Source organism: Megalops cyprinoides, chromosome 7 (assembly GCF_013368585.1).
Source record: "Megalops cyprinoides isolate fMegCyp1 chromosome 7, fMegCyp1.pri, whole genome shotgun sequence".
Classification (NCBI taxonomy): Eukaryota; Metazoa; Chordata; class Actinopteri; order Elopiformes; family Megalopidae; genus Megalops; species Megalops cyprinoides.
This window is the reverse complement of record NC_050589.1, coordinates 27425521-27451516: the sequence shown is the minus strand read 5'-3', so window position 1 is coordinate 27451516 and position 25996 is coordinate 27425521. Positions and strand designations below refer to the sequence as shown.

The window sequence follows — 25996 nt, the reverse complement described above, 5'->3', positions numbered from 1 at the left end:
CCAGCTGTATAAATAATGTTTTATAATAATGATTTTTAGGCACAAAAGTGACATGAAAACACATGCATTCTGGCAGTAGACCTTCTTGCTGTAGAGAAATAGCTTGAAAAAAGGTGCAAGGGTTCAGTTACACTGTCACTCTCCCATAACACTGAGCCAAAATCAGAAGCAATCAACCCGCATCTAACAGCTACAGTCCTGGATTCCCAATAATAAACCACAAAGGGTATGGCAACTGGCGATTGGCCATTGGCTAGATCACAGGAAGACCTTGGGGGCTCTCCAGGCTTAGGGAAGACCATTACATCTCTTGATTACAATTCAGCGTGTAAAATATGTATAAACAGCAGTATCATGTATAGTCAGATCATTTATCATGCCTCTAGAACAAACATGCACATTTTATTAGCTCCTCCTGTAAATACATTTTTAGGGGAATAATCCAACATCTGCTGAACAAGAGGAGGCATTTCAAGTAGCAATAACCAAGGAAAGCAGTGAAGCTCTGATATTTATAAAATACATTTTAGCCAACCATCTGTTATCTGTTCTGTTATGACTGTAGCATAAAGAACTAACATCCAAGGAATAAAAATAAAAAATGAGATGTTGAGATTTAAAACATAAATACAGTGCTGGGAATGTACACAGAGCAAAGTTAGCAAATAGCCCCACACCCTCAAATTTAATTATAATTTTACAACATAGAATCCATTGCTAACTTTACATTTAAAACTGCACGCATTCCAAACATTTCAGAAAAATTACTGCATCAAAAGATGATTCAGCATTTTGTAACAATTATACACCATCATAAAACCGCATTCAGAGAACACAACAGTCTTTGCAACAATGCCAGAAATACCTTTTCAGCAACATGTTTACATCCTAAAAAAAAAAAAAAAATCTGTCAATGTGGCATTTTGTTTCATGATGCCAAAAAGCACTCCTTGGGGTAAGATTATAATTAACACTGAAGAATGGATCCAAAATCTATCCTAAATGGTGCTATTCAGGACAAGCTATGCTTTACCATACAAATATGCCATACTCTTCCTGTAATAACACATGAAATAGCCAGTGAAGTGACTGAGCAAAACAGCTGGTAACCTATGAACACCTTTAAAATAATTTCATTTATATTTAATGAATTTAGTAAAACGTAACATAAATGCTGTCGCCAATTAAGAAAAAAAAACTGGCACAACACACAGAAAAGACAAAAAAGACAAAAAAAACAGAACTAGAAAACATAAGAGATGTTTGGATTTAGGAATATGCTTCCTGTTCCTGTTGTGTTCTGGTCACTGTCTCTGCATTCAGGCTTGCATCTGCAAAATGAAGCTACTGTAGTCATTTCAACCCTTCACATTTAATCAGTTATTCAAGGCTATTTTAAAGTCAATTATCAAGCCTTCTTGGTACATTACCTCAAATATTTCCACGTAAAATTCATGGCCTTTTTCAGAAACAGAGGAATGGTCACAGGTGTATTACAGAGTTACAATATTTATTCACTTTGCAGACAGCCTCATTAAGAGTAATTTACATATGTTAAATATAATCCATTTAGACAGCTGGAGCTTTGCCAACACAAATAAGTGTCTTGTTTAACAGCTTCTGTCACACCAGGGAATCTAACCAGCAAACATTTGGGTTATGAGCCCTGCTTCTTGCCACATCACCAAATCGTGCCCAGTTGAGGAGAAAAGGAGACACTGCAAGGCAGGGACTTATGAAGGTGAAGGATTTACCTTTATTTACCCAGTGGCATCCCAGCATTCCCTTCACTCAATAAACCGAGCAGCCTTGTAGGCAGACGTAGTGAAGTCATTCACGAAGACACTCTTGTTCATCCCTTGCTGTGAGACATAAACAGGGAAATCACATCAGCGAAATCACTTGTCTCGCCAGATCCCAGATTAACATCAGGTAATAACTGATCCAGTTACAGCCGGTTCCTCAATGCAGCGACAGACCAGCACTTCAACTTTCCCAACCATGTGGGATGCCGTAGCACCGCCTCCAAGGGCAAACCTGGTCAGTCACAAAATATACAAATGCTGCCGTTTCTCTCAGCGTGTTCGGTCGTGCTCTGGCGGTTGGCGTGCAGCCAGAGTAGGAAATCGCAGACTGGGTGTGGGCACATTAATTGTGTGATTTCAGAAGACGATGATGGACACTCAAACCTTTCTCTCAGTAATTCTCTCAGTAAACACCCCAGTGAAACGACAGTGATGGAACTGCCTCCCGGGATCACAGTAATTATATTACAGTTGCCTAGTCTTACACAGAGTGACTTATGTAACTTTTACCTGTTATCCATTCATGAGGCTGGATATTTAGTACAGAAATTCGACACCTAGCTCACTGGGGAACAAGACCTGTTCCTTACCACTGAACCACACTACTGCTCAAATAAAAAAACCTGCACAAACTGTCTGCTCCTTCTCAAAGTACAGGCCTAGACCCATTTGTATGTTATTAAACCATTCCAGGTGGCTCAAAGTTGACATAAACATGCACACTGCAAACAGCTCATCTCTAATTCTCTCAAAGGACTTGCATTTTTATTGTTGTATGATGAAATCTGAAAGAAGTGTAAAATAATACGAAACTCCAAGCATTTAGTCATAAGCAACATGTGCACTTTATAAACACAATAATAACATAGCATTGATTCAGTGTCGGTACATTCAGGTAGAATTTGAGCGAGACACCCTCGCACAGAGTCAACATTCTTTATTCGATATTCATATCTCATAAAGAGTCTGGTATTTTTAAACTGAATTGTATTATAGGACAAATCCAAAAAAAGACCCTCTATTTTCAGGCAGACCTCCACGGAAAAGGTCTGACAAACAGCGTTCTGAGCTTTAAATCAGCCACTGCTTTAGGAGCCAAGCAGCCAGAGGGTGAATTTCCCCCAGTGCACGGCATGCTTGTGAGAACAGAGATGAGATCTCTGTGGCCCTGTGATAGCAGCCCTGCGGCTATGCAAACTCGTTCCTCTGGATTCCTGCACTATTCCGTTTTGGCTTTTGTCTTGGAATGGGCGAAGGGTGGAGACGGGGCTGGGGGGGGAGGGGATGACACACAACTGCGCTGGTGAGAGTGCACACAAATGGACACAAACACACCCACATGCCCCACCCTCGCACTCCCTGCTGTCTTTCGAAATTCCAAGGTAAGGCGGATGCATACAAAACACACGCCCAGCCTTCCCTTAGCCTCCATTTGCAGGGAACAGACTAGAAAAAAGACTAGAAAAGGGGGCCCTTGAGACGAGCCATCATTTGGGGAAGGCTGCACTTAGCATTAAAGTACCAAATTAGAAATTACACACTTGCTGCTGCAAGCCATTCTTTTTTGGAGGTCTTGGGCAAAGAGTTTAAATTCTGCCCAGAATATGAAGGAAAAAAATTAAGTAAACTTAATTCATCCATGTTTAACAAAATGTAGTTCTCCTTCTCCTTCTCCCTCTCCATTCAATTTGTCAGCATTATTCATGGAGTGACTTTTTTAAAAGTCTGTTCAGAGGTCGTACCTTTTTTAGGAAACCCTGCATATCCTTTTCTGCCCACAAACCATAAAGCAGGAGGGAAGCAGCTCTGCTGGCTTTGGGATACTTGCCGTACCTGTTGGAGGAGGAGACTGAAGTTAAAAGTTCCTTCCAGATAGAAAAAAGGAGATGCAGATTGACTTCAGTGATTTGATTATGGGCTAAGACAACAGATGTCTGTGGGAGGCATTCAAAAACCTGTTTGTTGCCTTACATTCAGTCACAAAGTCAAAATATGTTTGGTAGACACAGGTGAGTATGTCAACATAACACACAATGTCCGTTTAACATTTTGTGAGACTGCTGTAGCATTTCAAGGCCCCAATAATGGTCAATGGCAGAAGGTTTGTATCGAACAAACTTAGAAACCCTTATTTACATGTATTTACATTATACTTCAGCAAGCACATTGCAGAAGCATTGTGTCTTACCCATTATTGCTGAGGTCGCTGAGCATGGTGACCAGGCTGTTGTTCAGCACTTTCCTGCCCATCTCGGGGTCCGCCTTCAACAGGCTGTGCACTGTGTTGCACGCCGTCGCCATGGTATCATCATAATCATCCATGTTCTTAGCTCCAGAGCTTAGGAGGCTGGTAAGATGAGGGAGAACCTGTCGGGCTGCCAATCACATCACAGAGCTGCAGGTCATTTCTCACCTCCAATCAATATAGCAGTGGATAAAAGCTACAGCTACACAATCACAACTCCTTTATTAATGGTTGTGCGATCAAATATCAGTGTAACAGCGAGATTTATGAACACACAGTACGTGGGCTAGGGCACACGTTTTGCATAGCAACTGATCCAATGAATTTGAATGTTATTAAGACAAACACTGTCCCGATCCAGATAATATACAGACCACAGGAGATGCTGTGTAGTTGTGACCTACAGAACTTCTGGTTGCTCATGAAGTAGGACTGATCTGAGGCCAGGAGCATGAGGAGACTGGGGCTGAGCTCCTGTATAAAACAGAGGAATGTCCTTTACCCATGGTGCTCTGCAGGTTTGGGGTCCTGGCAAGGTTCCCCACCACAGAGACAGCAGCCTTCTGCACGCCGGGGCTGGAGGACTGCAGCAGTGGCACGATTTCCGGCAGGCCGTTCAGCTTCTGCACAATGGTCTGGCTCATCACGCTGGACACCTGCAGACAAGGAGGCCATTTACAAATAGCCCTCAGTGGGCACAAGGCAGACACTGACCCTGCAACCTGCTGTGGAAGGTCTTCTGCGTGACTGAAACTAAAAAATTCTGCCATTACGTAAGCACTCCTCAGAGATGTTTAGTGGAGGTGGGGGGCTTTGACCAGAAACTTCCCATGTATGGTGTGCTCATATGAGGAGGCTCCAGGAGGTTGAGAGCTGGGATCTGGCCAGCTAAACTCAGGCAGTTATAAGTTCTACACCACTGACTCCTCCCACTAGGAAAGGGGCGTACATACCACTCCCTTGTTGGCAGTGAGGTTCTGAAGTGCCCCGGCACACGCCTCCAGTGTTGAGTCCTTCAGGCTGCTGCCCAGCAGGGATAGGTAGATCTGTATGGTCTTGGAGTGGAAGAGCCAGCTCAGGCCTTTGGGATTGCTGTCCTCTATCAAGGGGAAATTAAAGACGTTCTGCCGGGGGAGGGGAGAAAGAAGCGCTTACTTAAGGAGGTTTATTGCTGTGCTGTCATACAGAGTCGGGAGAGATTACACAACTCCCACTGTCAATCCGGGAGAGCGTGGACAAGCACGTGCCCTCCTCCGAGACATGTGATGCGGTCCACAAGCTAAGCTAGCACAGAGATGAGTCGAAGGAAGACATTTCATATCCAGCTTTGGCACATGGACCACAGGTGCCATTCGACCAGCAGGGGTCGCTGTTGTTAATGGGACCAAAGCCCCTGACGACGTACCCAACCCTATCCCCGGCGGAACGAAGCCAAGGTGCCCCGTCTGTGAGCTCCCGGTCGTTGTTGGCTAGTGACACGGTCGGGATCAAAATTGGGCCGTAGCGCTCAGTCTACACTCAGAACAAGTGTTTTTACTGACTGAGCCACTTGGGAGCCCCTCTGAGTCGCCAACTTTGTGCACTGCCACAATTCTGCCACATTGTCTGCAGAAGAGCTTGTTAGCAAACGCATTGCTTTTTTGGGTTTTTGTCAAGCACATTGAAGCAGACATGCTCCCTCCTGACACTAATTATATTTCTTATATTTAAAGTGGGTTTGCTTTAGTCGGCCTAAATCTACAATGCAGCAGAGAATTTTGCGTGGTTCTGCAGACCTGGGCCATTATAAACAAAGTTTTCTTATATCAGATATTCTTATAAGCAGACTGTACAGTGACAGCAGTGCATTGTGGGAGCTTGGTGACCCAGTGATATTTGATAGGACCCGTCTGTCTGTCTGTGATGTCCCCTCACCTCCTGTTGTATCTTTGAACTCTTGGGGCTGAAGCAGCCCACTGGGGGCGATTTCTTGCTGGCTGAGCTCCTGGTGGGTGTCTCTGCCAGGGCATTGATCTGAGCAAAGTGGTCAGGGGCCTCAAACTCCACTTGGTACGTCAGGTTGTGTAGGATGCACATGCAGTTCTCCACTGACTGCAGAGGGAGGGAAGACACAGGTCACACTCACTCAACATCCACTGATTTCAAACAGAGCCTGGAAAACTGCAAATCTGGGAAAATGAACTTTAAGAGGGGCTGCAGATGCTGTGAACGGCATTTTCACAGCATTCAACTGGCTACAACTTGCTTTGACATTTGTCTTCTTCAGGCAACATTTAATGAAGTTTGCTCTGCCATCTTCAGTCAAATCTAGGCTCTACTTAAATGTTTAACTCAGAAACTCTGAACTCTATAAATACCTTTGAGGAAAAGACACAGGGAAGGAATGTGCTATGTTTTTCTTTCATAATGGTGCCGATGAAATAAAAAGAACCACCCTTTACTAAATGAGTTCCTCAAACATCAGCACAAAGCGTGATGCAATTAGGGTGGAAATTTGCAACACCAACATAACAGGTGTAGTAAAGATGATATAGTTCCCACCCACCTTGTCATCTGGCCTATCTGCAGCCACACATGACTGGATGTAGCTGATCAGAGAGTCGATCAGGCCGCGACAGTTCCGCATGGACTGTCGCTGGGGCTCCTTGGAAGAGCTTAGGTTTCTGTTGTAAGTAGAGAAACACAGTACATTACAGGCATTTAGCAGAGGCAACTGTGGGTTAAGTACCTTGCCCAAGCGTACAACAGCAGTACCCTGGAGGGGAATCGAACTGGCAACCTTGCAGGCAGAAGACCTGCTCCTAAACACTGTGCTACAGTGCCGTCCTAGTGTGCAGACCTTCCGTGTTTGTGCCTAATAGTCTAGTGAGGTCACTCCTTATGGTCTGTTGAGTTCACTCCTTATGGATTGAATAAGTTTAAAATCTTCTGTTTGAGTGAATTTACTCTCTAAGGTTTGACTGAGGTCTATCTGGCCTTCATCAGAAAGCAAGAGCAAAATCATAAGCATTAGCAGAGGCTATAGAGACTGCACTGGAGCCTATCACTAGCGAAAGTTGGTGTTGAGAGTTCCTTGGCACACCAAACCTGGATCCTATCCTACCACACATTTGAATGTGGTAGGATGTTAAAATAACATGAAATGCAGCCAACCAAATCATATCTGTCACTGAGCTGAGCTTGAAGACACATATGACAGATAACAGACAGGCACTAACACTAGATTGTTAATGTGACAGATGTTTGACTTCATCAATCGCAGTATTCTACAATGATTCAAGGATATTTTTGGTTAATGCCTGGAGGGTGGAAGGCCTTCAGGAAAGCCTTGATAACACTAATGTAATTCACAAGCAGTGCTACATGTTTTAACATACAGGATCTTTCCCACCACCCCGTTCACCACCCAGATGTTTCACATTCAGATTCATAAAGTCTTTAAAGTCCATTAACAAGTATATAAAATGGGAATATGACCCTTAGTATATAATGTTGTGGCTTAATATAAAGTAGAGCTTTATATAATAAAATATAGATAAGAAAATAATCAATTTTTAAAAATTGTAATTAACCCTTTTGCACATACAGTCACACCGGTGTGATTAGCCGTTTAGCGTGTATGCTAAAAGCGGTGCAATTAGAACACTAGATTGGAAAAATTCTAGCTAATTTTAGCTTTGATGAAATAACATAGCAAAAAAAAAAATTGTTACGTGCGAAAGAGTTAAATAACACACATGCCAGCGTGCTGTTTTTATTGTAAATAAAGTAGGCTAAGTAACTAAAAAGTACACCCCCCCCCCCCCTCCCTACTACATTTATCACTTGTGCCTGGTGTGATTGGAGACATGGCGGAGGGAGAGCAACATATCCAGCAGCCAGAGATTAAAAACACACCCGATATCTTAAAAGCAGATATTTGGGCACATTTTGGTTTTTATGAAAATATAGGCAAAAACAAGCTTGACAAAACATATGCTGGGTGTAAGACCTGCCAAGCCAAGATTAAAAACTACAACAATTATGAGGAATCACATCACCTGCTTCCACCCGGAGCTAAACTTAATAACTGTAAAAGAATGGTTTCTATGTAAAACCATTATTTTTTACTATGTATTTACAATGTACTAAAAACAAAAATGTTTTGTGTTACTGCTTACATGTACCTTGTGGTCATCTTACTTGAAAAAGATTTTTATGTTATATTACTTGATATGATTTTTGAAAACAACTTTTAAAACAAAAAGTTGAAAAGTAAAACCAGTTCAAATCTGAGGGCTTGTATTCTTGTATTAATTTTAAAAAAAAAAACATGGAGGACAAGATGCATCGTGATGCATCGTGATTCATCGAGAATCATTTTGTAATCGAATTGCTACCCTTTGAATCGTAATGAAGTGAAGATTCACACCTCTAGTATAAAGCCTATAACATGACATAGTACATATATGTCCATAATACAAATGGTTATTACATCTATAAATACAGATAATTCTAATACAAACAAATGATATGAGCCACAAGCCGAGAGCTGCACCTTTTATGCCTATTGTCGTAGTTTAAAGTCAGACAGTTTCCACCTTAGTCACGCATCTTTGTTGTTTTCTGCCTGTGCTGGGACTTTTGCATTATTATTAAATTCCTTTGTATTATTTCAGTTCCTGTCAAGAAATCTTCCAACAACGTCCCTGAATTGCGAAAGCAATGACCCATAGCATGGTCCTAAAATGAAAAGCTCATCTGCAGTCCGTCCGATGAATCCCTTGCCTCAAGAGAAAGATTTTTATCTTACTCCCATTTAAGTGGTCCTAACCAGTCCTGTGGAAATACTGGTATGTCACACAGTCTCGTGCCATGGGTCCTTATATATGAGCTCATATGCCATGACCTACTTGCCAGAAATGTAGCTTTCATTAACATTCATGCAAGGGCAAAAAACGGTCATCATAAAGTCCACTTCAACACAAAAGACAAAAGAGAAAATTAAAAGGCTAGTCATTCTGCCTGAAGTTTACAGTGTATCTAGCACTGTGTCAAGCCTGGTCTCGAACACTCTAAAAGCCCAGGCTTCCACTGAGAAACCAGGCAAGCTATTCCATGCATTTATAACTCTGAGTGAAGAAATAATTCCTTGTGTCAGTATAAAACTGAACAATTTCCAGCTATGTCATCTTGTTATGCTGACAGGACTCATATTGAAATACCTTATGTAATCTACTTTATGAATCCCTTATAAAACTTTGATACGTCACTCAATCCCCCTTTAGTATTCAATGATACTAAAGAACTTAAGGTCTGACAGAATTCACTGGTCTCCCTCACCTCAGACAGCCAGTGGCATTGTAGAAAACCTCAGGGTCTACATTGTTACTGATGCTCTGGTCGGACCAGCAGGTGAAGGGTATCACAATGCTTTCGGTGAGGACAGGCAGGGCGCTGTCAATCAGGTCCGACTTCAGTGAATCTGCAGAGGACAGGTTCCACAGCAGCCCTGGGGAGATACAACCGGCCTCTCCAGGTAAGTACTACCCACAAGGTTTACACCTCAAAGTACAGTGCATGATGTAATGTCTAGAGTACAGTGTATAATTCAGTGTATGGTACATAGTGGCACAGGTAAGGGAAAGTCTGCTGACTCCTGAAGCAAATCTAATTCTAGAATTTGCATATTTCCACCAGTTTAGTCACGGAGAATCTACAAAATATTTCCTTTAATTGTCCCACATACTTTTTACTACTCTTCATTTTTCATTTTATTAAATTTCTTTCTTTCTATTGCTCTGAAAAGTACACTCATTTTGCTGAGTAGCCCAGAGGGGTACACACCTCGTGTATGAACACCCCCCCCACACACACACACACACACACACACACACCTGTGAGCTGCTTCTGTGTCTCGGATGAGCCCGTCTCCCGGAGCAGTGCCAGCGCCTCAGCGATGCCCCCGCACTGCTGCACCTCCTGCTTGTTGGCGGGGGCCTTGAAGACCAGGTTGCGCAGGGCGGCGGCTGCAGTCTGCTGGATCTGGGTGTTGGGGTTGCTCAGGAGGGCGACCAGGGGAGGGATCCCACCCAGCTGGAGGACCTGAGAGACGGGTTCAGCACCCGCAAAATGAGCTCTGTCAGGCAAACCCCCACACTAACTACCAGGGTTACATATCTGTATACTGTCAAAGGTCACATAGGATTGTTCTCTAAACAGATTAAGCCACATAAATTACACTACATTTTTGGCATTTAACAGACACTCTTATCCAGAGCAACTTACATCAGTTACAGTTTTTTACAATGTTCTCCACTTATACAGCTAGATATTTACTGAGGCAACTGTGGGTTAACTACCTCACCCAAGGATACAGCAGCAGTGCCCCAGCATGGAATCAAACCAGCAAATTTCAGTTACGAGTCCTGCTCCTTAACCACCATGCTACACTGCCATGCTGGCTTATGTTTAGTTTGTGCCTTTACAAAGATACCCAGCATTTTCCATTCAGCCCAAGGGCTGGCTTGTTGTTGTGTGCTTGGTGTAGCCTATCAACCGCTTTGTGGGTTAAATTTTCAAGTTTTACAAGAAAACTTGAATCTTGAAACTTGAATCTCACTCTCAATCAATCACATCTGAATAAAATATATATGTTCAATAATTAAAGCAAAAACAGATCAAATTACAGAGACCAGCCTGGGGTTGGTGACCTTTAACCAGTCAATCAACGTAGCAAATGAGCAGGTTGTGAAAAGCAGGCTTTAGTTTGCTGATATACAAGAAAGGTGTATCTTAGCAAAGAAGGCAAGTAGTGAGAACGAAAAACAGACACAATATTTCTCTAATTTCATCATTTTCCTTCTTGTCAAAATACTTACAATAATCATAAATCTTTGTAAAACAATAATGTTAAAATATTTCATTATGGATTACCCCAGCTGCCACAACTGATCAACCCAAAACAAATGTGTACAGCAGCTTGTAGCAATACGCATGGCCAACCTAATTAAACATTACAGTTTCTGCAAATTCAGTTTAGATAGGACCCAGATTAGGGTTAAGGTTAGGGATGCCCCATCTAAGAAGAGGGTTGCTCTGGGAGGGACTGCCTTTCTCGACCGCACCTGCTTTCACACAGCCTCATTCCTCTCGGCATCTCCTATGAAAGACTGGTCTGACCTTTCCTTCTTACCTCCTGCTTAGCCTTTTCCTCATTGAAAGTGCTGTGCTGGATGAAGGAGGCTCCTTTGAGCTGGTAGCTCTCCTGCTGGCTGGAGAGGAACTCCACGGCCTCCTTCATTGTGATGTCTGGGATGCTCCCTGCCCCGTTTGTCCTGTTAAGAGAACCGATCGCAATGAGATGTCATCTTAGCTACTGCCACCACCGTGGAATCCCTGGAGTAGAACAATGGTGACAGGCAGACCGGTTGAAGGCCGGTGCCTCAGCCCTCAGGGTGCTAACGATAGGTGAGAAGAACAGCTAAACAAAGCCAACTCTTCAACTGTACAAAGAACACACATGCTCTGTACCTGCAAGGCATTGTTGCATTACTTACTTACCACTAACATCTTTGCAGCACATGGAAAATCGAGCATGTGAACTGTACAACACTCTCTATGCAGATTAGGAAAATAAAGCCTCAGCTAATGAGGCGATGAGGTTGGGATGTTATCCACATTTTTGTTGAAAACCAACAAGAACAAGAAACCCACCTCCTCCAGGCAGACGGTCCATTATTGTATTCATACTGTGGTTCACATATGGATAGTACATGTACAAGTTAGACATGCTGTAGACACAAATGCGCAGTGCATATAATATGATCATAGTCATCGGCAAATTAGGTGAATAATTTGTCCTTTGTCTGGCAGCGCTCACTCACCCCACAAACTCGCTCCTGCTCTTGGTGGCCGACACCTTGGTCTCCCCGTTGGAGATATTGGAGGGTGGCCTGAGGACGCGGTTCTGGCTGCTGGCGAAGCTGGCGGAGCCGTTGACGACGTACTGCCCCGAGTTGACAGTGTAAAGGCTGGCCCGGTTGGACCTGGTCTGCAGGGTGGTGCTCCGGCTCTTGGCCCGCTGCACCAGCTGGGCGGGGGCCAGCGATGGGTCACTGCGGCTGGGCTTGAGCCCGCCGGGCTGGGGCGGTGGGAAGCCGTTGGTGGGGCTGAGGGGACCGTAGCGCTGCTCCCACTGGCTGGAGCTACTCATGTGCCTCCGGCCCAGGCTCTTTGTGGAGAGGGTGCGGCTCTGCTGTTGGCCCACCTAGACAGAGGGGAAATGGGGACCTCTTAGCCCAAATCACACCCGTCTCTGGGCTTCACAGGGCCTGACTGAGAGAGGGATACAGGGCACCTCTTAGCTCGAATCACTCCCTACTCTGAGAGAGGCTGCTGTGTATACACCCGGGTTGCTTGCCAGGTTTGCAAAGAGCTGCTTTGCACTTTCTTACAAGTTCGTTTTTAATCAGCTACCAAAAACTAGTAAAGGTCACAGATATCCATTAATCACTCTTTATCTGGGATGTTCGATGAAACCTGATCTGTGGTCTTCCTTTAAGATGATCATGAACATCAATAACTGTACACATCTCAACGGAGCGTGTAATACATTTAACATTAATATTAACATTTAACATTCATTTGATTTCATTTAATATAATATGCCTGTTTCAGTACCATATGCTGAGATATCAACATTGTTCCCCTACAATTCCCACACTACAAAAAATGCAAAAACTAGTCTAGACTATCATGTAACTATGCAAACAGCCATGATTCAACTTTTTCACAGATGAAACTCCTGGAGGCTAGATCAGATCAGTACAGATTAAATGAAGGCACTCAGTTCAGGTGGCAAGGCAGTTTGCTGCTGATACAGGCATATGCTTCTCAGCTCCCACAAATCAAACCATACCAGCCGTGATAAAAGCAGTAGGCAAGCAGGGGAGAAGCTCAGCGAAACTATCAGAGAAAAGGGCGTTTCCCTTTCGCGGTCTCCCAGAAATCACTGATTCCGACAAACAACTGGAGGGCTGGAAGTAGGCATGCCAGGACACAGAGAAAATCAGCTCCGCAACTGCCAGACCAGCTCATTCGCCAGGGGGCTGTGCCCTCTGCAAAGAAACGGCATCTCCACCAAAAACGGGTAACCCCCTCCATCCTCTCCCAGCCACACGCAAACATCGACTCCACCCAAAACAATACTGCCAGCACGCTCATTTTATACCTGCAACGTGCTACAGATTTACTTTAAAAGCTCTGGACAACAATGAACACCAATGTTTCCATATCTTTGTGAGATTCATTCATGTGTTTATACCTTAATACACTGGCAAAAAGTAAACACGCATTTGACACATTTATCATAAAATAACTGTAAACCACAGCTTACAAGGTTATGTAGGTTGTAAAATGGAGCAAAGATGTGTTTATGGTTCTATATATTACTCGTTCTGATAATGTACAGCTATCATATATTCTTCACAATATAAAAGCTGCAATCAGATTGGGGGGGGGGGGGGGGGGGGCTCATTATATTTTCACCGATGCAAGATAAAAAAAAGTTTTTTCTTCTTCCACAGTCACTCCTCCAACTTGCAGCCTGATGTTTATACCATTACATCAGTGTAGACTCATTGTATTGCATCATTTAGTCATTTATTACATCACGTCCCCCAGCACAATTTACATGACTTGTCTCTCATATTATCCATTTATATAGCTGGGTTTTCGTGAAGTACTTGCTAAAAGGCATAACAGCAACCCACCATGTGGGACTGAAACTTTCTGGTTACAAGCACAGTTATCTAAGCTGTAATCTCATTTCAAGGTGAGGTAGGCTGAGGAGTGGAAAGAATTACAGATTGGAACATATTGTTTAAGAACTGAAAGCAGCTGTGAAGGACCTCTAAACACACAGGCAAGGTCACAAAGACTGCAATTTAGCTGAAAATGTGCCAGGGACGTAGACTAGGTTTTGCACCCTTTTCTGTCCTGTTCAAGCAGATCTCCAACAGGCCCATCAGTGATTCAGTAAAATGGGATTACTCAGCTAGGCAATGGTACTTAGTCATACACACCACACCGAAACCCTGTTCAATGCACCAGTGTGAGAACCAGCACTGCAAGCATTGAAAACAATGAAAACCCCCACTTAAAACATGTAAACGCAGACTTTCAAGAGGTTCATACACGTCCTGACTCCAGACCCCTAACTTCCACTGCTCAGCGACACTGTCACCCCAGAGCTTTCAGTCAGAGAGCCTGATCTTTTCAGCCAATCATCATTATTCACCATGTATGATTCAACTGACTGGAAGTCTCAAAAAATAAATTCAGTGAAATGTTTATTGGAAACTGATAAAGTTAAGCACACTCAAGGTTTTTTTTTTTCTTAATTATATAATATTTACCATTCTGTAAAGAGCTTCAGCTCTTGTGACAGGCACAAACTGGTCACATTTCTCCTCTGACAGCTTCAATCAGTCAATGTCACACCTCTCACTGTTTTTGTCTCACTTTGTATCTAACACAAACGAACGAAATGCCAGGTGGTAAATTTACAGTAGTATAGTATTTGTTTATTTTCTTGTCTTAAATGTATGAAATACATTTTAAAATTTCAATGGCCCATTTTGACAAGCAAATGCTAGGAAGAGTCTTTTTGCTAAAAACTTTGTTAGAAATTTATATAAGGGTTTAAATGAGACTTTAAATGAAATATATTTTTTACATCCACCTCCTTTTTTATCTCCAAAATCACATCCCTGTATTCAAACAAATTCACTGATATCCAATCAAAGAGAGATTAATGCTGTGCTGTAAAGAATAAAAACACATCTTCTGAGCCATAGCCAGTTATGGCACAGAAACCCACATTGCAGTCAAGAATTTATTATTATTATTATTATTAATAATAATAATAATAATAATAATAACTTTTCATTGACACTTTTTACACTTTACTGTCCTGGCCGCAACACATACAAAATACAAAAATGAAACACATCACAATAGCCTAAAATACTTGGTTAAAATATCAAATGATAAATATATGGCAGCCCATTAGAGCCATAGACTGGTTGAGAGCTCTGAAATATTATTGGTGTCACTGTGATGCTCACCTAAGTCAACCCCATCACATGTGATTAAAGAAGGGATCTTGATAGCTTGCTATACTTTAGTAAACCACTGAATGGCAGCGTGCTTTTACACACCCTCCACTGTTCAGTGATCCCTGCTGAAACCTTGCATTCATCAGTAACCCTGTGTTATTTCACTATAAAGATAGGCTGTCATCAATATCCCACCCGCTATACTAGCCTGGGTTTGCCGCTTTGTCCTTACATTATAGCTTCTTGGAATTGCTTGGAACTTACTTTAATTGCCACCCCTGCCCAATGTACTTTGAAGGGAATCCAGTGAAGGGCCTTGTGTGTAATTGTGAGCCAATGTGCTTAGCAGGTGCAGAGGTCGTGAACTGAGTAAATTATATATATACACCTCCCAAATCTGTCTAGCCTCTAATACAGCAGATGCTGTCGTATCAACATATTCATAGCTGAAAACTACAAAAAGGGCAAACACATCAGCGTATGGCATGGGGAATGAAGAGAAATACAAACACGATTATAATACTCATCATTGTGTATAAATAATTTTCCACCTTTTCAGTGTTTTTATTCTGAAAAGTGACACGCATGACATGTTTCATGTATGGGTGTAAACAGTGGGTGTGACTGCAGAAAGGCAAACAGGCTATTTGGACAGAAGCTGGTATTTACTGCAAAACCCCTAATTTCAGGTAGCACCTTATACTGTCTTCTTGGTTTTCAGCAGGCCAGAGAGCTGGTCATTATAAGCATAAGGCTGAGCTGACTGCCTATGGATAAGCTTTTTTTATTGACCAAGTGGTGCATTCCCTTTAGGACAAGACTTTCCATTTTGATTGAGTTTTTCCTTTTAGAGAATTTGACATTGTAAAATTGTAAAATTTTAATCATTTCAATTTTTGGATACAGTGAAACATATGGCAAGCTTCAGCTCCTGATTAAAGTATGCCTTTAGCAGCCTTTAGATGCCCTTGCATATTTACTTTAGTATTTCTTGTTCATGTTTTCTGGTGTGGAAGAATTAGATGTGACAAATCTGTTTGCTTTCACGCGATGCCATATGCTACTAAATGCCTTCTGTTGTAAAGCTATGTCATGTTGTTTCCATACTGAATTACAATTCAATATGCAAATGTATCACAGAAAATTACATAATTCATACAAGCAATCAGCTCACTAAAGTCAGATCAATTAATCTCACTGATTTATCTGCTAAAAAATGGGACTGGAAAAATACACATAGCAATCACAAACAAAATCTTTCTTTGACCATGGTCTGCTCCATGTGTCTGGGCCAATATGTTTATGGGATGTCATTTTACAACTGACCACAACCAATTATACCAGGAACTGTAGGCTAGTACAATAGTGTGCAATTACAAATACCCTTTTACCTTTTTTTATTAAGTATTGAATACCATAAAATAATCCACAGTATATTAGTAAAAAAATGTAGCAATTACTTATTATTTGCAATACTAACATTTTTTTCTGAATCTTAACAGTCACAGTGGAGGAAAAGAATGGAGAAAGCAAGAAACTGTGGACTACTTCCTGTCCAGACTGCATCTGTCACAAACTGCATTTGCAATCCCCCTCCCCCAACATCTGAATTAGACAAGACACAAAGAGAAGATGTGTATCTGACCGCTGTGGTTAGATGTAGAACCCTTCTCTGCAAGAAGGGCCTCTAAGCTCCTGTTTTTGAGGATTTCACAAATCTTCTGCCAAACTAGGAAGTGTTGCAGTTGTACAGCATCAGTGTGGACTAAAATACAACCAATCATAAGCGAGTATGCTCAGGTACCATTCAGCGGACACGTCTGAAATGGCTATACTAAGGCAACTTTATTACATTCCTTCCCACAACTATGCATTAATGCAAACAAACTATTTTTCACAAAGCCATATTTCATGGATAATTGATTGTAATCCTTAAATTGACTGAGAAGAGAATTAACTTTAATCTGCCAACCTCCCACACCTATAACATTAGATCACTATTAAACCAGCCAGTTAGAAAAATATGTCTCAAGTCTGCCTCCGAAAGAGTAATAGGTAAACAACTATTTTGTTGATAAAATAACCAAGATCATACTGTCTTCTTTCTAGACAGTACCCAGCAATTTTAATCTTTTTTTAGGACTTTATTCATGATAATTGTACTATAGTACTATAGTAATTGCGCTATAGTACTAGGTACAATGTATCACTTAACGTTACATAAGAAAATCAGCTAAATTCAGAAGAATGTTCAATTCAGTACCATTTTTGTGAAGCCAGCAACTGCAACTGAATTGCTCCTGGAGAAGACTGTTCCATTGAGTTTGGTTGGAGAGAACTGGAATTTCCGAACCTCAGTGGATACAGAGTCGCTCAGAGGACCTGTAAAATACAACATGAAGAAAATAAATATTGCACTCAGAAAGTAATGAGAAGTGGAAAATATTACTCACATGTACAAAAAAATCTCTTTAGTTCAGTGAATAAACACTCACAAAAATAGTTAAATTATGATTACTGATAAATTATTGATATCAAGCTAGTTACAACGATTGTCGCTACCCAATGTTTTCTAAAGTTATTTCATATAACTTGGCTCTTTGGTTTTTTTTTTTCAACCTTTTCTTACCATCATCAAACTTTATGAATCAAATCAAAATATGAAAAACCACCAGAAAGGTTGTGGTTGAAATGAACGCAACTTAGATTATTACTTTACATTTGGTATACCTCCTGTTCCAGAGCAATCTACACAGATGACATATCACCCATTAATATGAATGGAACTCAACAGAGCCGGCAACCTTCTGGTTACAGCCCTAAGCAAGAGCCTGTTTTTCTCTCTTTTGTTCCATTCCATCCTATTCATTTGACCTGCTCTTTGTAGCTCCTTAAACAATAGGAGAGTAACACATGCCAAGAGGGATTACTATCAGGCGCCAGGGAACAGGTAAATCCAATTCTACAGGGAAGTCCTGCGATGAAGCTAGGACGACTGGAGAGAATGAAATTACCGCGGCAATTCAATGTCTGTAAAAGAAACTGTGATCCCCAATGGCTCCTAGTGCAGTTCCACTGCTCTGACAAGCCTGTGTGGTGTTCTCTGATTCACATGTGTTCTGATATACTACTTTCCAACACAATATGTACAATGTCTATTTAATATGTATCCAAACTGTAAATTTTAGAAATTTCTTTGTTTTTGACAAACAGGCCATTAAAGTGGGCAGTGCACGAAAACCTGCCACAGACCTTTCAATTCAATTGGACAAGATGTGAGAGGTATTTAAACTTCAATGTGGAAACCACGCTCCATGCTTAGTGTAGGTCCAGACTGTCTCAGCTGAAAAAGAACTAGGTGTTTTCAGCGATTTAAAATTCAGTTAATTGTAACTGAAATCTACAAACGGCATCAACATGCCTCAACTCAATGTGCCAACTCATTACCTAACACAAGACAAGCATTCACAAGCACCTAAACAAAGCGTCACAGTCCTCATAAAAGCTGGGGTTTCATATTGCAAAGAAAAGCATGTGAGGATCAGTCTCATTTAACTTGGTGCATAACAATAATTGGCCACATAATACACTGAGTCAGTGAAAATACTGCATATTCCATATCCTTTTTTCCTTGGGAATAAAGTACACATTTACATCAAATTTTTTCTTTGTTCATTGTTTTCCATAGATCCAAAACGCTAAATTAAAAAAATATTTTGCAAACAGCATTCTTACTATGTTTGAGACCTGCTAAAAAGGTCAAGAGGGAAACTGCATTCTTCTATTCACAGACAGAAATCACAACACTTCTTGGAACGGTAAAATTGTTTTTTTTTTTTTTTGGAGATGCAGGGTAAAGCCATAAATCTTTGTGCAGACAAGAATTTCATTTTCAGGGCCAGATCTCCCTCAAAATTCTCCATTTTGTACTGTACTGTCCTGTACTATACTGTTCCTATATACTGCAGCCATCCTATGAGATGCTGAGATACAAAACAGCATTGTCTTTCCAATGCCATTCCAGGTAAGCAGACCAAAGAAACGCCTCTGTGTAGACTTCCAGAGCTACCACTATGATGGGCTTAATCATTTACACTTTCACTCATTCCCAATGTTACAGCGTTATTACATGCAAAGTTAACACTGATCCATGTTGTATTAAGATGGAATGTGGTTGTTACGGCAACAATCAACAAGGCTGATAAGGGTACTGCTGTTCATTCTAATCAAATATGGCAACATTTCCAATGCAAATTTCATTTGCTTGCAGGCCTGTCTTTCCTGTGTGTTTTGCAAAGTCTTCATTTCCCATGGTTGCAGATAGACCTGATTTCACTACCTGTCAGTCATTGGCCAGGTACTGTGTGGGACAGCCAGCTGATATTCAAACAGTTTCAGGGGCGTTAACCTGGAGACAGCATCTGATGTATTAACACAATCACAATAATTATCATCTTTAGTCGCTGTAATCATTGTCAACTTGGTGACATCCAGCGGTAAATTAACTGCCTTATCTTTCTCAAGAATTCTGTGTAATTAAATGCATTGACTGTCATTAAATGTCACATTCAATGTCCTGCTGATATTTAACTGTGCTTTACTGTGTTAAGTTTCACCTGTTGTGCTCAAATACAGCTTCCCGATCTGAAATGAAAATTATAATTAAATTCTGTGCTTTGGGGCTTTCCAGTATAATATTATATTCTTGTCAGTTCTTGCAAACACCTAAAAATGTCACAAATTTAATTTCACACTGTCAGTTTGCCTGAAACTGACAGGCAAGGGTTGTTTTTTCATTTGTCTTATCTTTTGCACAATGGCACATATTTTCCAGTGTAGAAACGTTGTCTTTTCAAATAATAATAAACAGTTATAGCTATAGCCATAAGTGTCATTTACGCTGGGGACGCTGGGGACACGTCCCCACCACTTTCTGTCGTGGCCCATTTTGTCCCCATCATTTTTTGAAACTGAAAAAAGGTGTGAACACATCGAACCTGTCATTGTCCCCAACACCTTTCAACACAAACTGCCCATGGCTGTAGCTAGCCATTGTAACATCTGAAAACATCTGAAACCCCCTTTTACCTAATTTATTGTGATAAAAGGTCCCCTTTTGCTTTCCGTCATAAACTTTTTTTTCATTTTGTGTGCTTGTTTTTTCATGACATTTACTGTATTTAAGTAACAAAACATTACTGTGATCCCATATGTAAAATGTTTCCTAGTTGTTTATTTAAAATGATATTTTTTTTTACTTGTATGTCTTTCTGTTGCTGTTGATAGTCACATTTCAGTTGCTTTTGGTGACATCTGAAAATGTATTATCTGTATTACTGTATTATCTCTGTAAATAATAAATCTGGTCATTGTCCCATGTCCTCATAATTATTGATATAATCCAGGTATACAATTTTTCTGCAAAGTCAGAAGGTCTACAATGCGTAACTATGTATCTCTTGTTAAAACAAGCATTCAGCAGTTTTCCATGGGAAGCATATTTTTGCCTTCTTCTCAACACATTTCAACACAGAATTGCTCTGCAAATGGGTTCTACTGCTGAATGTGCTCCTGTCTCTCTGCTATGGACTCATAGTTAACATAGTTACCATAGTTAACAAACTGTTAACTAAATAACGGAGAAGGCAGCTTTTTGGAGCATTAAATATTTGAGATTCTCTCTAACATAAAAGAGTTACGTAAATAATACTTACTTTTCCAGTGTCAATGAAAGGCAAATTACATATATATATATATTTTTAATGTACATCAAAAATCAGTTGTATGTTTGAGAGACATTTGTATAGCGCATTATGTTTATGTGCCAGGATTTCCCAATGAACAGAAAAAACGCTAAAATTTCATATCTGTGAGGGCAAACAAAATGCAAGCAAGCACTGTTCACAAGAACGCTACTCAGTGTATTTTCTCGAATAATTAAATTGTCATCTAATTAAAAAAAATGGATAGCATGTCAGTATCTTTCCCTCTGAAGGTGCCAACAATCTGAGTACAATTGGCATGGAGCAGAATCCAAACATTTTGACACAACATCTTCCCCTCTGTTAATTGTTAAGAAACCGTGGAATTTTATAATATGTTTTTTATATAAGTTGTTCAGATTTGTAAACTAGGCTTACCTCAGCACAGTAACCTCTGCACTTGCACAGTTGTGCTGAGATAAGACAATCGCACTCCTGTGATACATCTGACCACAGCCAATGGCTATCTTTCACACGCAGCGCACCACAGCAGAGAGGACAATCACTGGAGGACAGGGGCTGGTCTGCTGATGTCACCCAAGCAATTCACAGGCACCTGAGGAATTGCAAAGTGCGCCCCTGTCTCTGGTGGGGCGAGGCCGATGTTTTCGCCACTGCGGGCTGCAGGTCATTTTCGGCAGGCGCATGGCCTGGGTCATAAAGCCCGGCTAAATGCAGGCATTTAAAGGAAGATGCAGCTCGGTTATGGGACGAAAAACATGTGCCTCCCTGAAGGAGTGGTAACCACATACTGATAACCTGGTGCTCACCTAACCTTGCTAAAGACAAAAAGCTGTGATAAGAGTATTTGCCTTATCCTGTAAAAAGGGAAACCAATTATTAATCTGCCCAGTACCAGTCTATGACGCCACCAGTAAAAGTCCCTTCAGATTACCTGATACCTTTGACAAACATTACACCTAATTACCATATCATCTTGCTCTAAAAAATTCAGCACACAACTGTGCAAATTGCAAAGAGCAAGAAAATAGCTCAAGCTAAAAGGACTACTGAAGCAGTGAATGAAATTTACTGCAGCAATAAATATGCTCTAATCCTTCGATAGTATCATTTTAAAACCTCTGTACTCAAGATGTAACTATATTAAGGCCATTACTAGTAAGACAGCAGAATAGAGCACCAAGATCCATGCCCTGAGACCAGACGGTTCAAAATCCAGCTATGTTTGCATTCTATATCTGAGTGAGACATCTAAACAGAATGTTTCCAAGACCGATATAGAAGTTCTATCACAGAAAGATGAAATTCTCTGAAATGATCACGAATAATAAAATTAATGAAATGTCATTTGCTTTCCTGTCCCAGTGATTGTTACATACAATGACAGTATCATACAGGCAGTGAGAAACCACAGCTCTGACTGCAAGTCTCATAACCCTAACTAATGCACTAAATTCTGAAAGTAGTATGCCAGCTTAGGACATCAGAATGACTGACATGAAAACAGATACAACAACAGTGCACTTGGGAACAGCACGTTCTATCAAAACATCACCTAGAATGAGCAGACCATTGACTGGATGGCTTGAAGTGAGTAGGTGTGTCAACCCAACACATACTGCATAAGGCAGGACCTGTCAAACATGCATCTCTGCTGTCAATTTATTTAATTTAATTGATTTATTAATTTATTTAAACTTTTTTTAGTAAGGGTGGGGGACTGTAGAATGTATTTTTACACTACAGCAAAGTGCAGTGGTTTAAAAAAATTTAAACGTTGCAAAGTAGCATTTAGCAGTTGTGGTTTAAGCTTTGCTCCGATGTGTAACAACAGCACTAATACGGTTTCGTTTCCTAAATTGTTTCCAAAACACTGTCAAAAATTGGGATGAATTGAGAGTTGAAACTGCAAGGAAGCAGTGAACATACTCAGAAATTAAAGAAAACATTGCTGTGTTGGTTCCATCACCATGTGCATACTATTAACCTGTAGTAACCAGGTGTCCAGCAGCAGCGAGGAGACTGTTCGTAATTATATCGCTTCCATTTAGTGTACCATATATTGCATTGCTACACTGCTACAATTACATCAGAGCGCTAAAATGAAAGTAAGAAAAAGTTTTAATGCGATGTCAGGTGGAAATTCTCTCTACATTGTCTTCTACAGAAAGACATTTAGGATCCATACCGTTGAGAGAACTGAAAACTGAAGAACGATAAATAAATGAGATATAATTTGTATGTTCTGAGAAAGCGAAAAATAAAACTTTTGTTTTTGAAAAAAGTGTGTTTTTCTTATTCGGATTTTTATTATATAAGGTCTTGTACGAACAAGCAGCTGTGGCACAACTACGCTCCTTGGGAAAACAGTAAATCATTGTGCGTGAGAGAAAAAAAAAGACAGGAAAAACTTACCTATGGGAGACGGTGTTCCACTTTTGCTGTGTTTTGACTTGCTTCTTTTAATGGTGTGAACTTGGTCTATGACACGCTGCTGTCCGGTCCGCAGTTTGTTATCGGACGGAAGAGCGAGCGAAGTGTCTTCCACGTTCTCAATGGTCATGGCCGACCGCAACGGCTCAAGCGTCATTTTGTGTCAGTTCTGTCAGTTTGTGAATGTACCGCCTTCTGTGAAGTTGTAACTCTGTCTATAAAACAGCGACTGGTATGTCGTGGTCACAAAGAGCAATATCCTGCCGACAGCCTGTGCGTCTCTTCTTCCCTTTCAATGTGTCAAGTCTGAGAAGCGGACTGTGTACTAAACCTTACATCTGACTAATGCAAGAAGCCACACCTATCCGACGCGCATGGGAAATTAGTGAGCTCGTTTTGTTCTAGCAGACATCATGCTTGTATTTGAAAGCTGGACTAACACGTTTGACAGAAAAAAGTTCATGACAACTTAGAACATCTTTTTCTTTTTTAACACATTGTGTGTATTAAATAAGCTGTGCTGTGTGTCAGTACACATGACATGCAAAACAAATCCGCCCACCGACCTGTCCACATGATTTTTTTACTGTAGATATTTGTGTTTTGTAAGAATTTATTATGAATGAAAACAACATAAATACGCAAAGCCATAAACATGAATTCTAATAGCAGCAACGACCCACAGCCATAACGTCTAATGCGTAAAATAATGATTGTTAACGATTCACTTGATTGTTATCAGTGGAGATTCCTTGGTAATTCTTGATTTAGGTATTCAAAATTATGCATCGAAACTGCATTATTGTCTGTGCATTTGCTTGGAAACATGCCAAATCTCTAGTTGAAATTCCATTCCCCTGTTAGTGAATTGAATACACTTAAGTGAGCCTACGGCCTACGTTTGTCTGCCGAAAGCCACGTGACTATATTGTTCCTATACGTCATTTATCCGACAGTTCCACAAGTCATTCCACGCTTGTTACATAGCGACCGTTATTACCATGTTGTTACTTTTTTGTTGAAATGATACCAAAAAAAAAATTCCCCTCTGTAAGTGCACCACTGCAGCGAGGTTACTTCTGTTATCCCCTCAAACCACTATCCAACCTACCTGCTAACTTCAATACCTTCCTGGTGCCATTCTAACCATTTAGAAAGCAAAATTCTTTCAGCTGAAGTCCCTTCATGAACTACAGGGTTTAAGCAAGTTGTAACAGAAATGTTAGGCATGTGCGTGTGCATGCATATCAAGTAAAAAAAAAAAAAAAAAAAAACAGTAAAGTAATAATTGCTATGGAAGACTCACATAGAGGATGGCTATAAGACATTGTGATTATATTTGACTAAAAAAAAAAAAAAAAAAAAAACTAGCCTAATCCTTAAAAGTTGAATTATCTTTCAACTTTTTAAACTTTTTTATCTGGGCTTCTTAAGGATGGGCGAGAGGGTTTTACAAGTGGAAATATTCATACTTTATGGGAGGACTGCAGTAGTGTAAAGCCCTGAAAAATAATCCCTCTCCTTCCCAACATAAACACACACACACACACATACAAAAAGCTCACGCACCCAACACACACACACAGTTTCAGCACTACAGTGATTTATGAAAAGAGATAAAGATAGATGAAGCTTAACATTTTTGCATTCTCAGGTTGCCTTGCTCACTTGACCCCTCAAGCAAATGTATGGGTGCCACAGGCAACGACAGCCCCTGAAGTTTACAACAATGTATTCATTAAGCAGTAAAACGTGGATTTGTCTTCTGCATCAAATTCAAATTCTGCTAATAGGGTTTATATGTAGAACCAAGGATGTGACACCATGTTGTCAGGACTTTACATTTTTCACATTGGAACTTTAAGTGAAAGAAGTAGTCCAAGATGTAGATACATTTAAAAAATGCAGATATCAAAGCATACTTGATCAATGTTTTTTTTTTTTTTATCATATCAGGTATTATACATTTAAAGTACTTTGGATGTGTTACATAAGGAAATACAACATTCAGTTGAAGAGCAGGTATTCTCTACAACAGGCAGGGAATTGTGCCCAAACAGGAATCTGCAGAACAAATGGGGTCTGGAAGGAAGAGTTTCATTAAAAAAAAAAATCACACCTGAAAAAAATCCTCCATGTGAATATAAAATAGACTCCAGTTGAAGCATGGTGAAATCATATGACACAGGGTAGACATCTGGCTAAGTTCCTCAGTCTGATGTGGCGTATTTGATCCCCTGAAGACAGAGGCAGAAGCCCCGTGATTGGCAGAATCATCTGTCTTGAGTGTTCTCGTGTTGAGATTCCACCTTGCTGAGGAGTAGGAGGTCTGTCATTAGCTGGCCACACCCTATGGCCATGAAAGCAACAGGCTATTAGCATTACCACAACACAGGAGCTATGCTTAGCACCTGGTTCTCCCCCGTGCCAAAGGTCAAAGGTGAAATGGGTGTTGGAGTCGAGGTATGCAATAGTATGCTGTGACAACACTTTCCCTTCCTTTCAACAAAATATAAGGAATGTCATATACTTGTAATTGTTGACACTGTACTCTATTCACTTCAACTTACAGTGTATTAATGACTGGTCCCATTTATATTTCCTAAGTAAATTATTGCATTTATTAATAAAATCATATCATAGAATAACATTATATTAATTATACTAGTTTCAAATACACTCTTTGCTTTG

The 25996-nt window shown here is 40.7% G+C and overlaps 1 protein-coding gene across 1 annotated transcript; it reads right to left on the bottom strand.

The window, feature by feature from the left end:
- Positions 1–1261: 1261 nt before the first annotated feature.
- Positions 1262–23629, bottom strand: LOC118781063 (plakophilin-1). Its single transcript, XM_036533925.1, has 14 exons — positions 23288–23629; positions 17413–17531; positions 11916–12298; positions 11225–11366; positions 9927–10134; positions 9373–9541; positions 6596–6713; positions 5965–6141; positions 5004–5174; positions 4553–4706; positions 3994–4180; positions 3548–3638; positions 1755–1862; positions 1262–1331 (listed from the first exon to the last, which is right to left on the bottom strand). The coding sequence occupies exons 1-13, from the start codon at positions 23460–23462 to the stop codon at positions 1788–1790; spliced, it is 2169 nt and encodes a 722-aa protein (XP_036389818.1). The 5' UTR covers positions 23463–23629; the 3' UTR covers positions 1262–1331; positions 1755–1787.
- Positions 23630–25996: the final 2367 nt, after the last annotated feature.

Excerpts from the sequence above, each read along its gene's own strand:
- LOC118781063 (XM_036533925.1), bottom strand. The coding sequence starts at position 23,462 with ATGACGCTTGAGCCGTTGCGGTCGGCCATGACCATTGAGAACGTGGAA. Across the intron at positions 9,542-9,926 it reads GACACAGAAGCAGCTCACAG|GGCTGCTGTGGAACCTGTCC; the intron begins GTGTGTGTGTGT and ends GTATCTCCCCAG. Across the intron at positions 4,181-4,552 it reads AAACCTGCAGAGCACCATGG|CCCGACAGGTTCTCCCTCAT; the intron begins GTAAAGGACATT and ends TGTGATTGGCAG.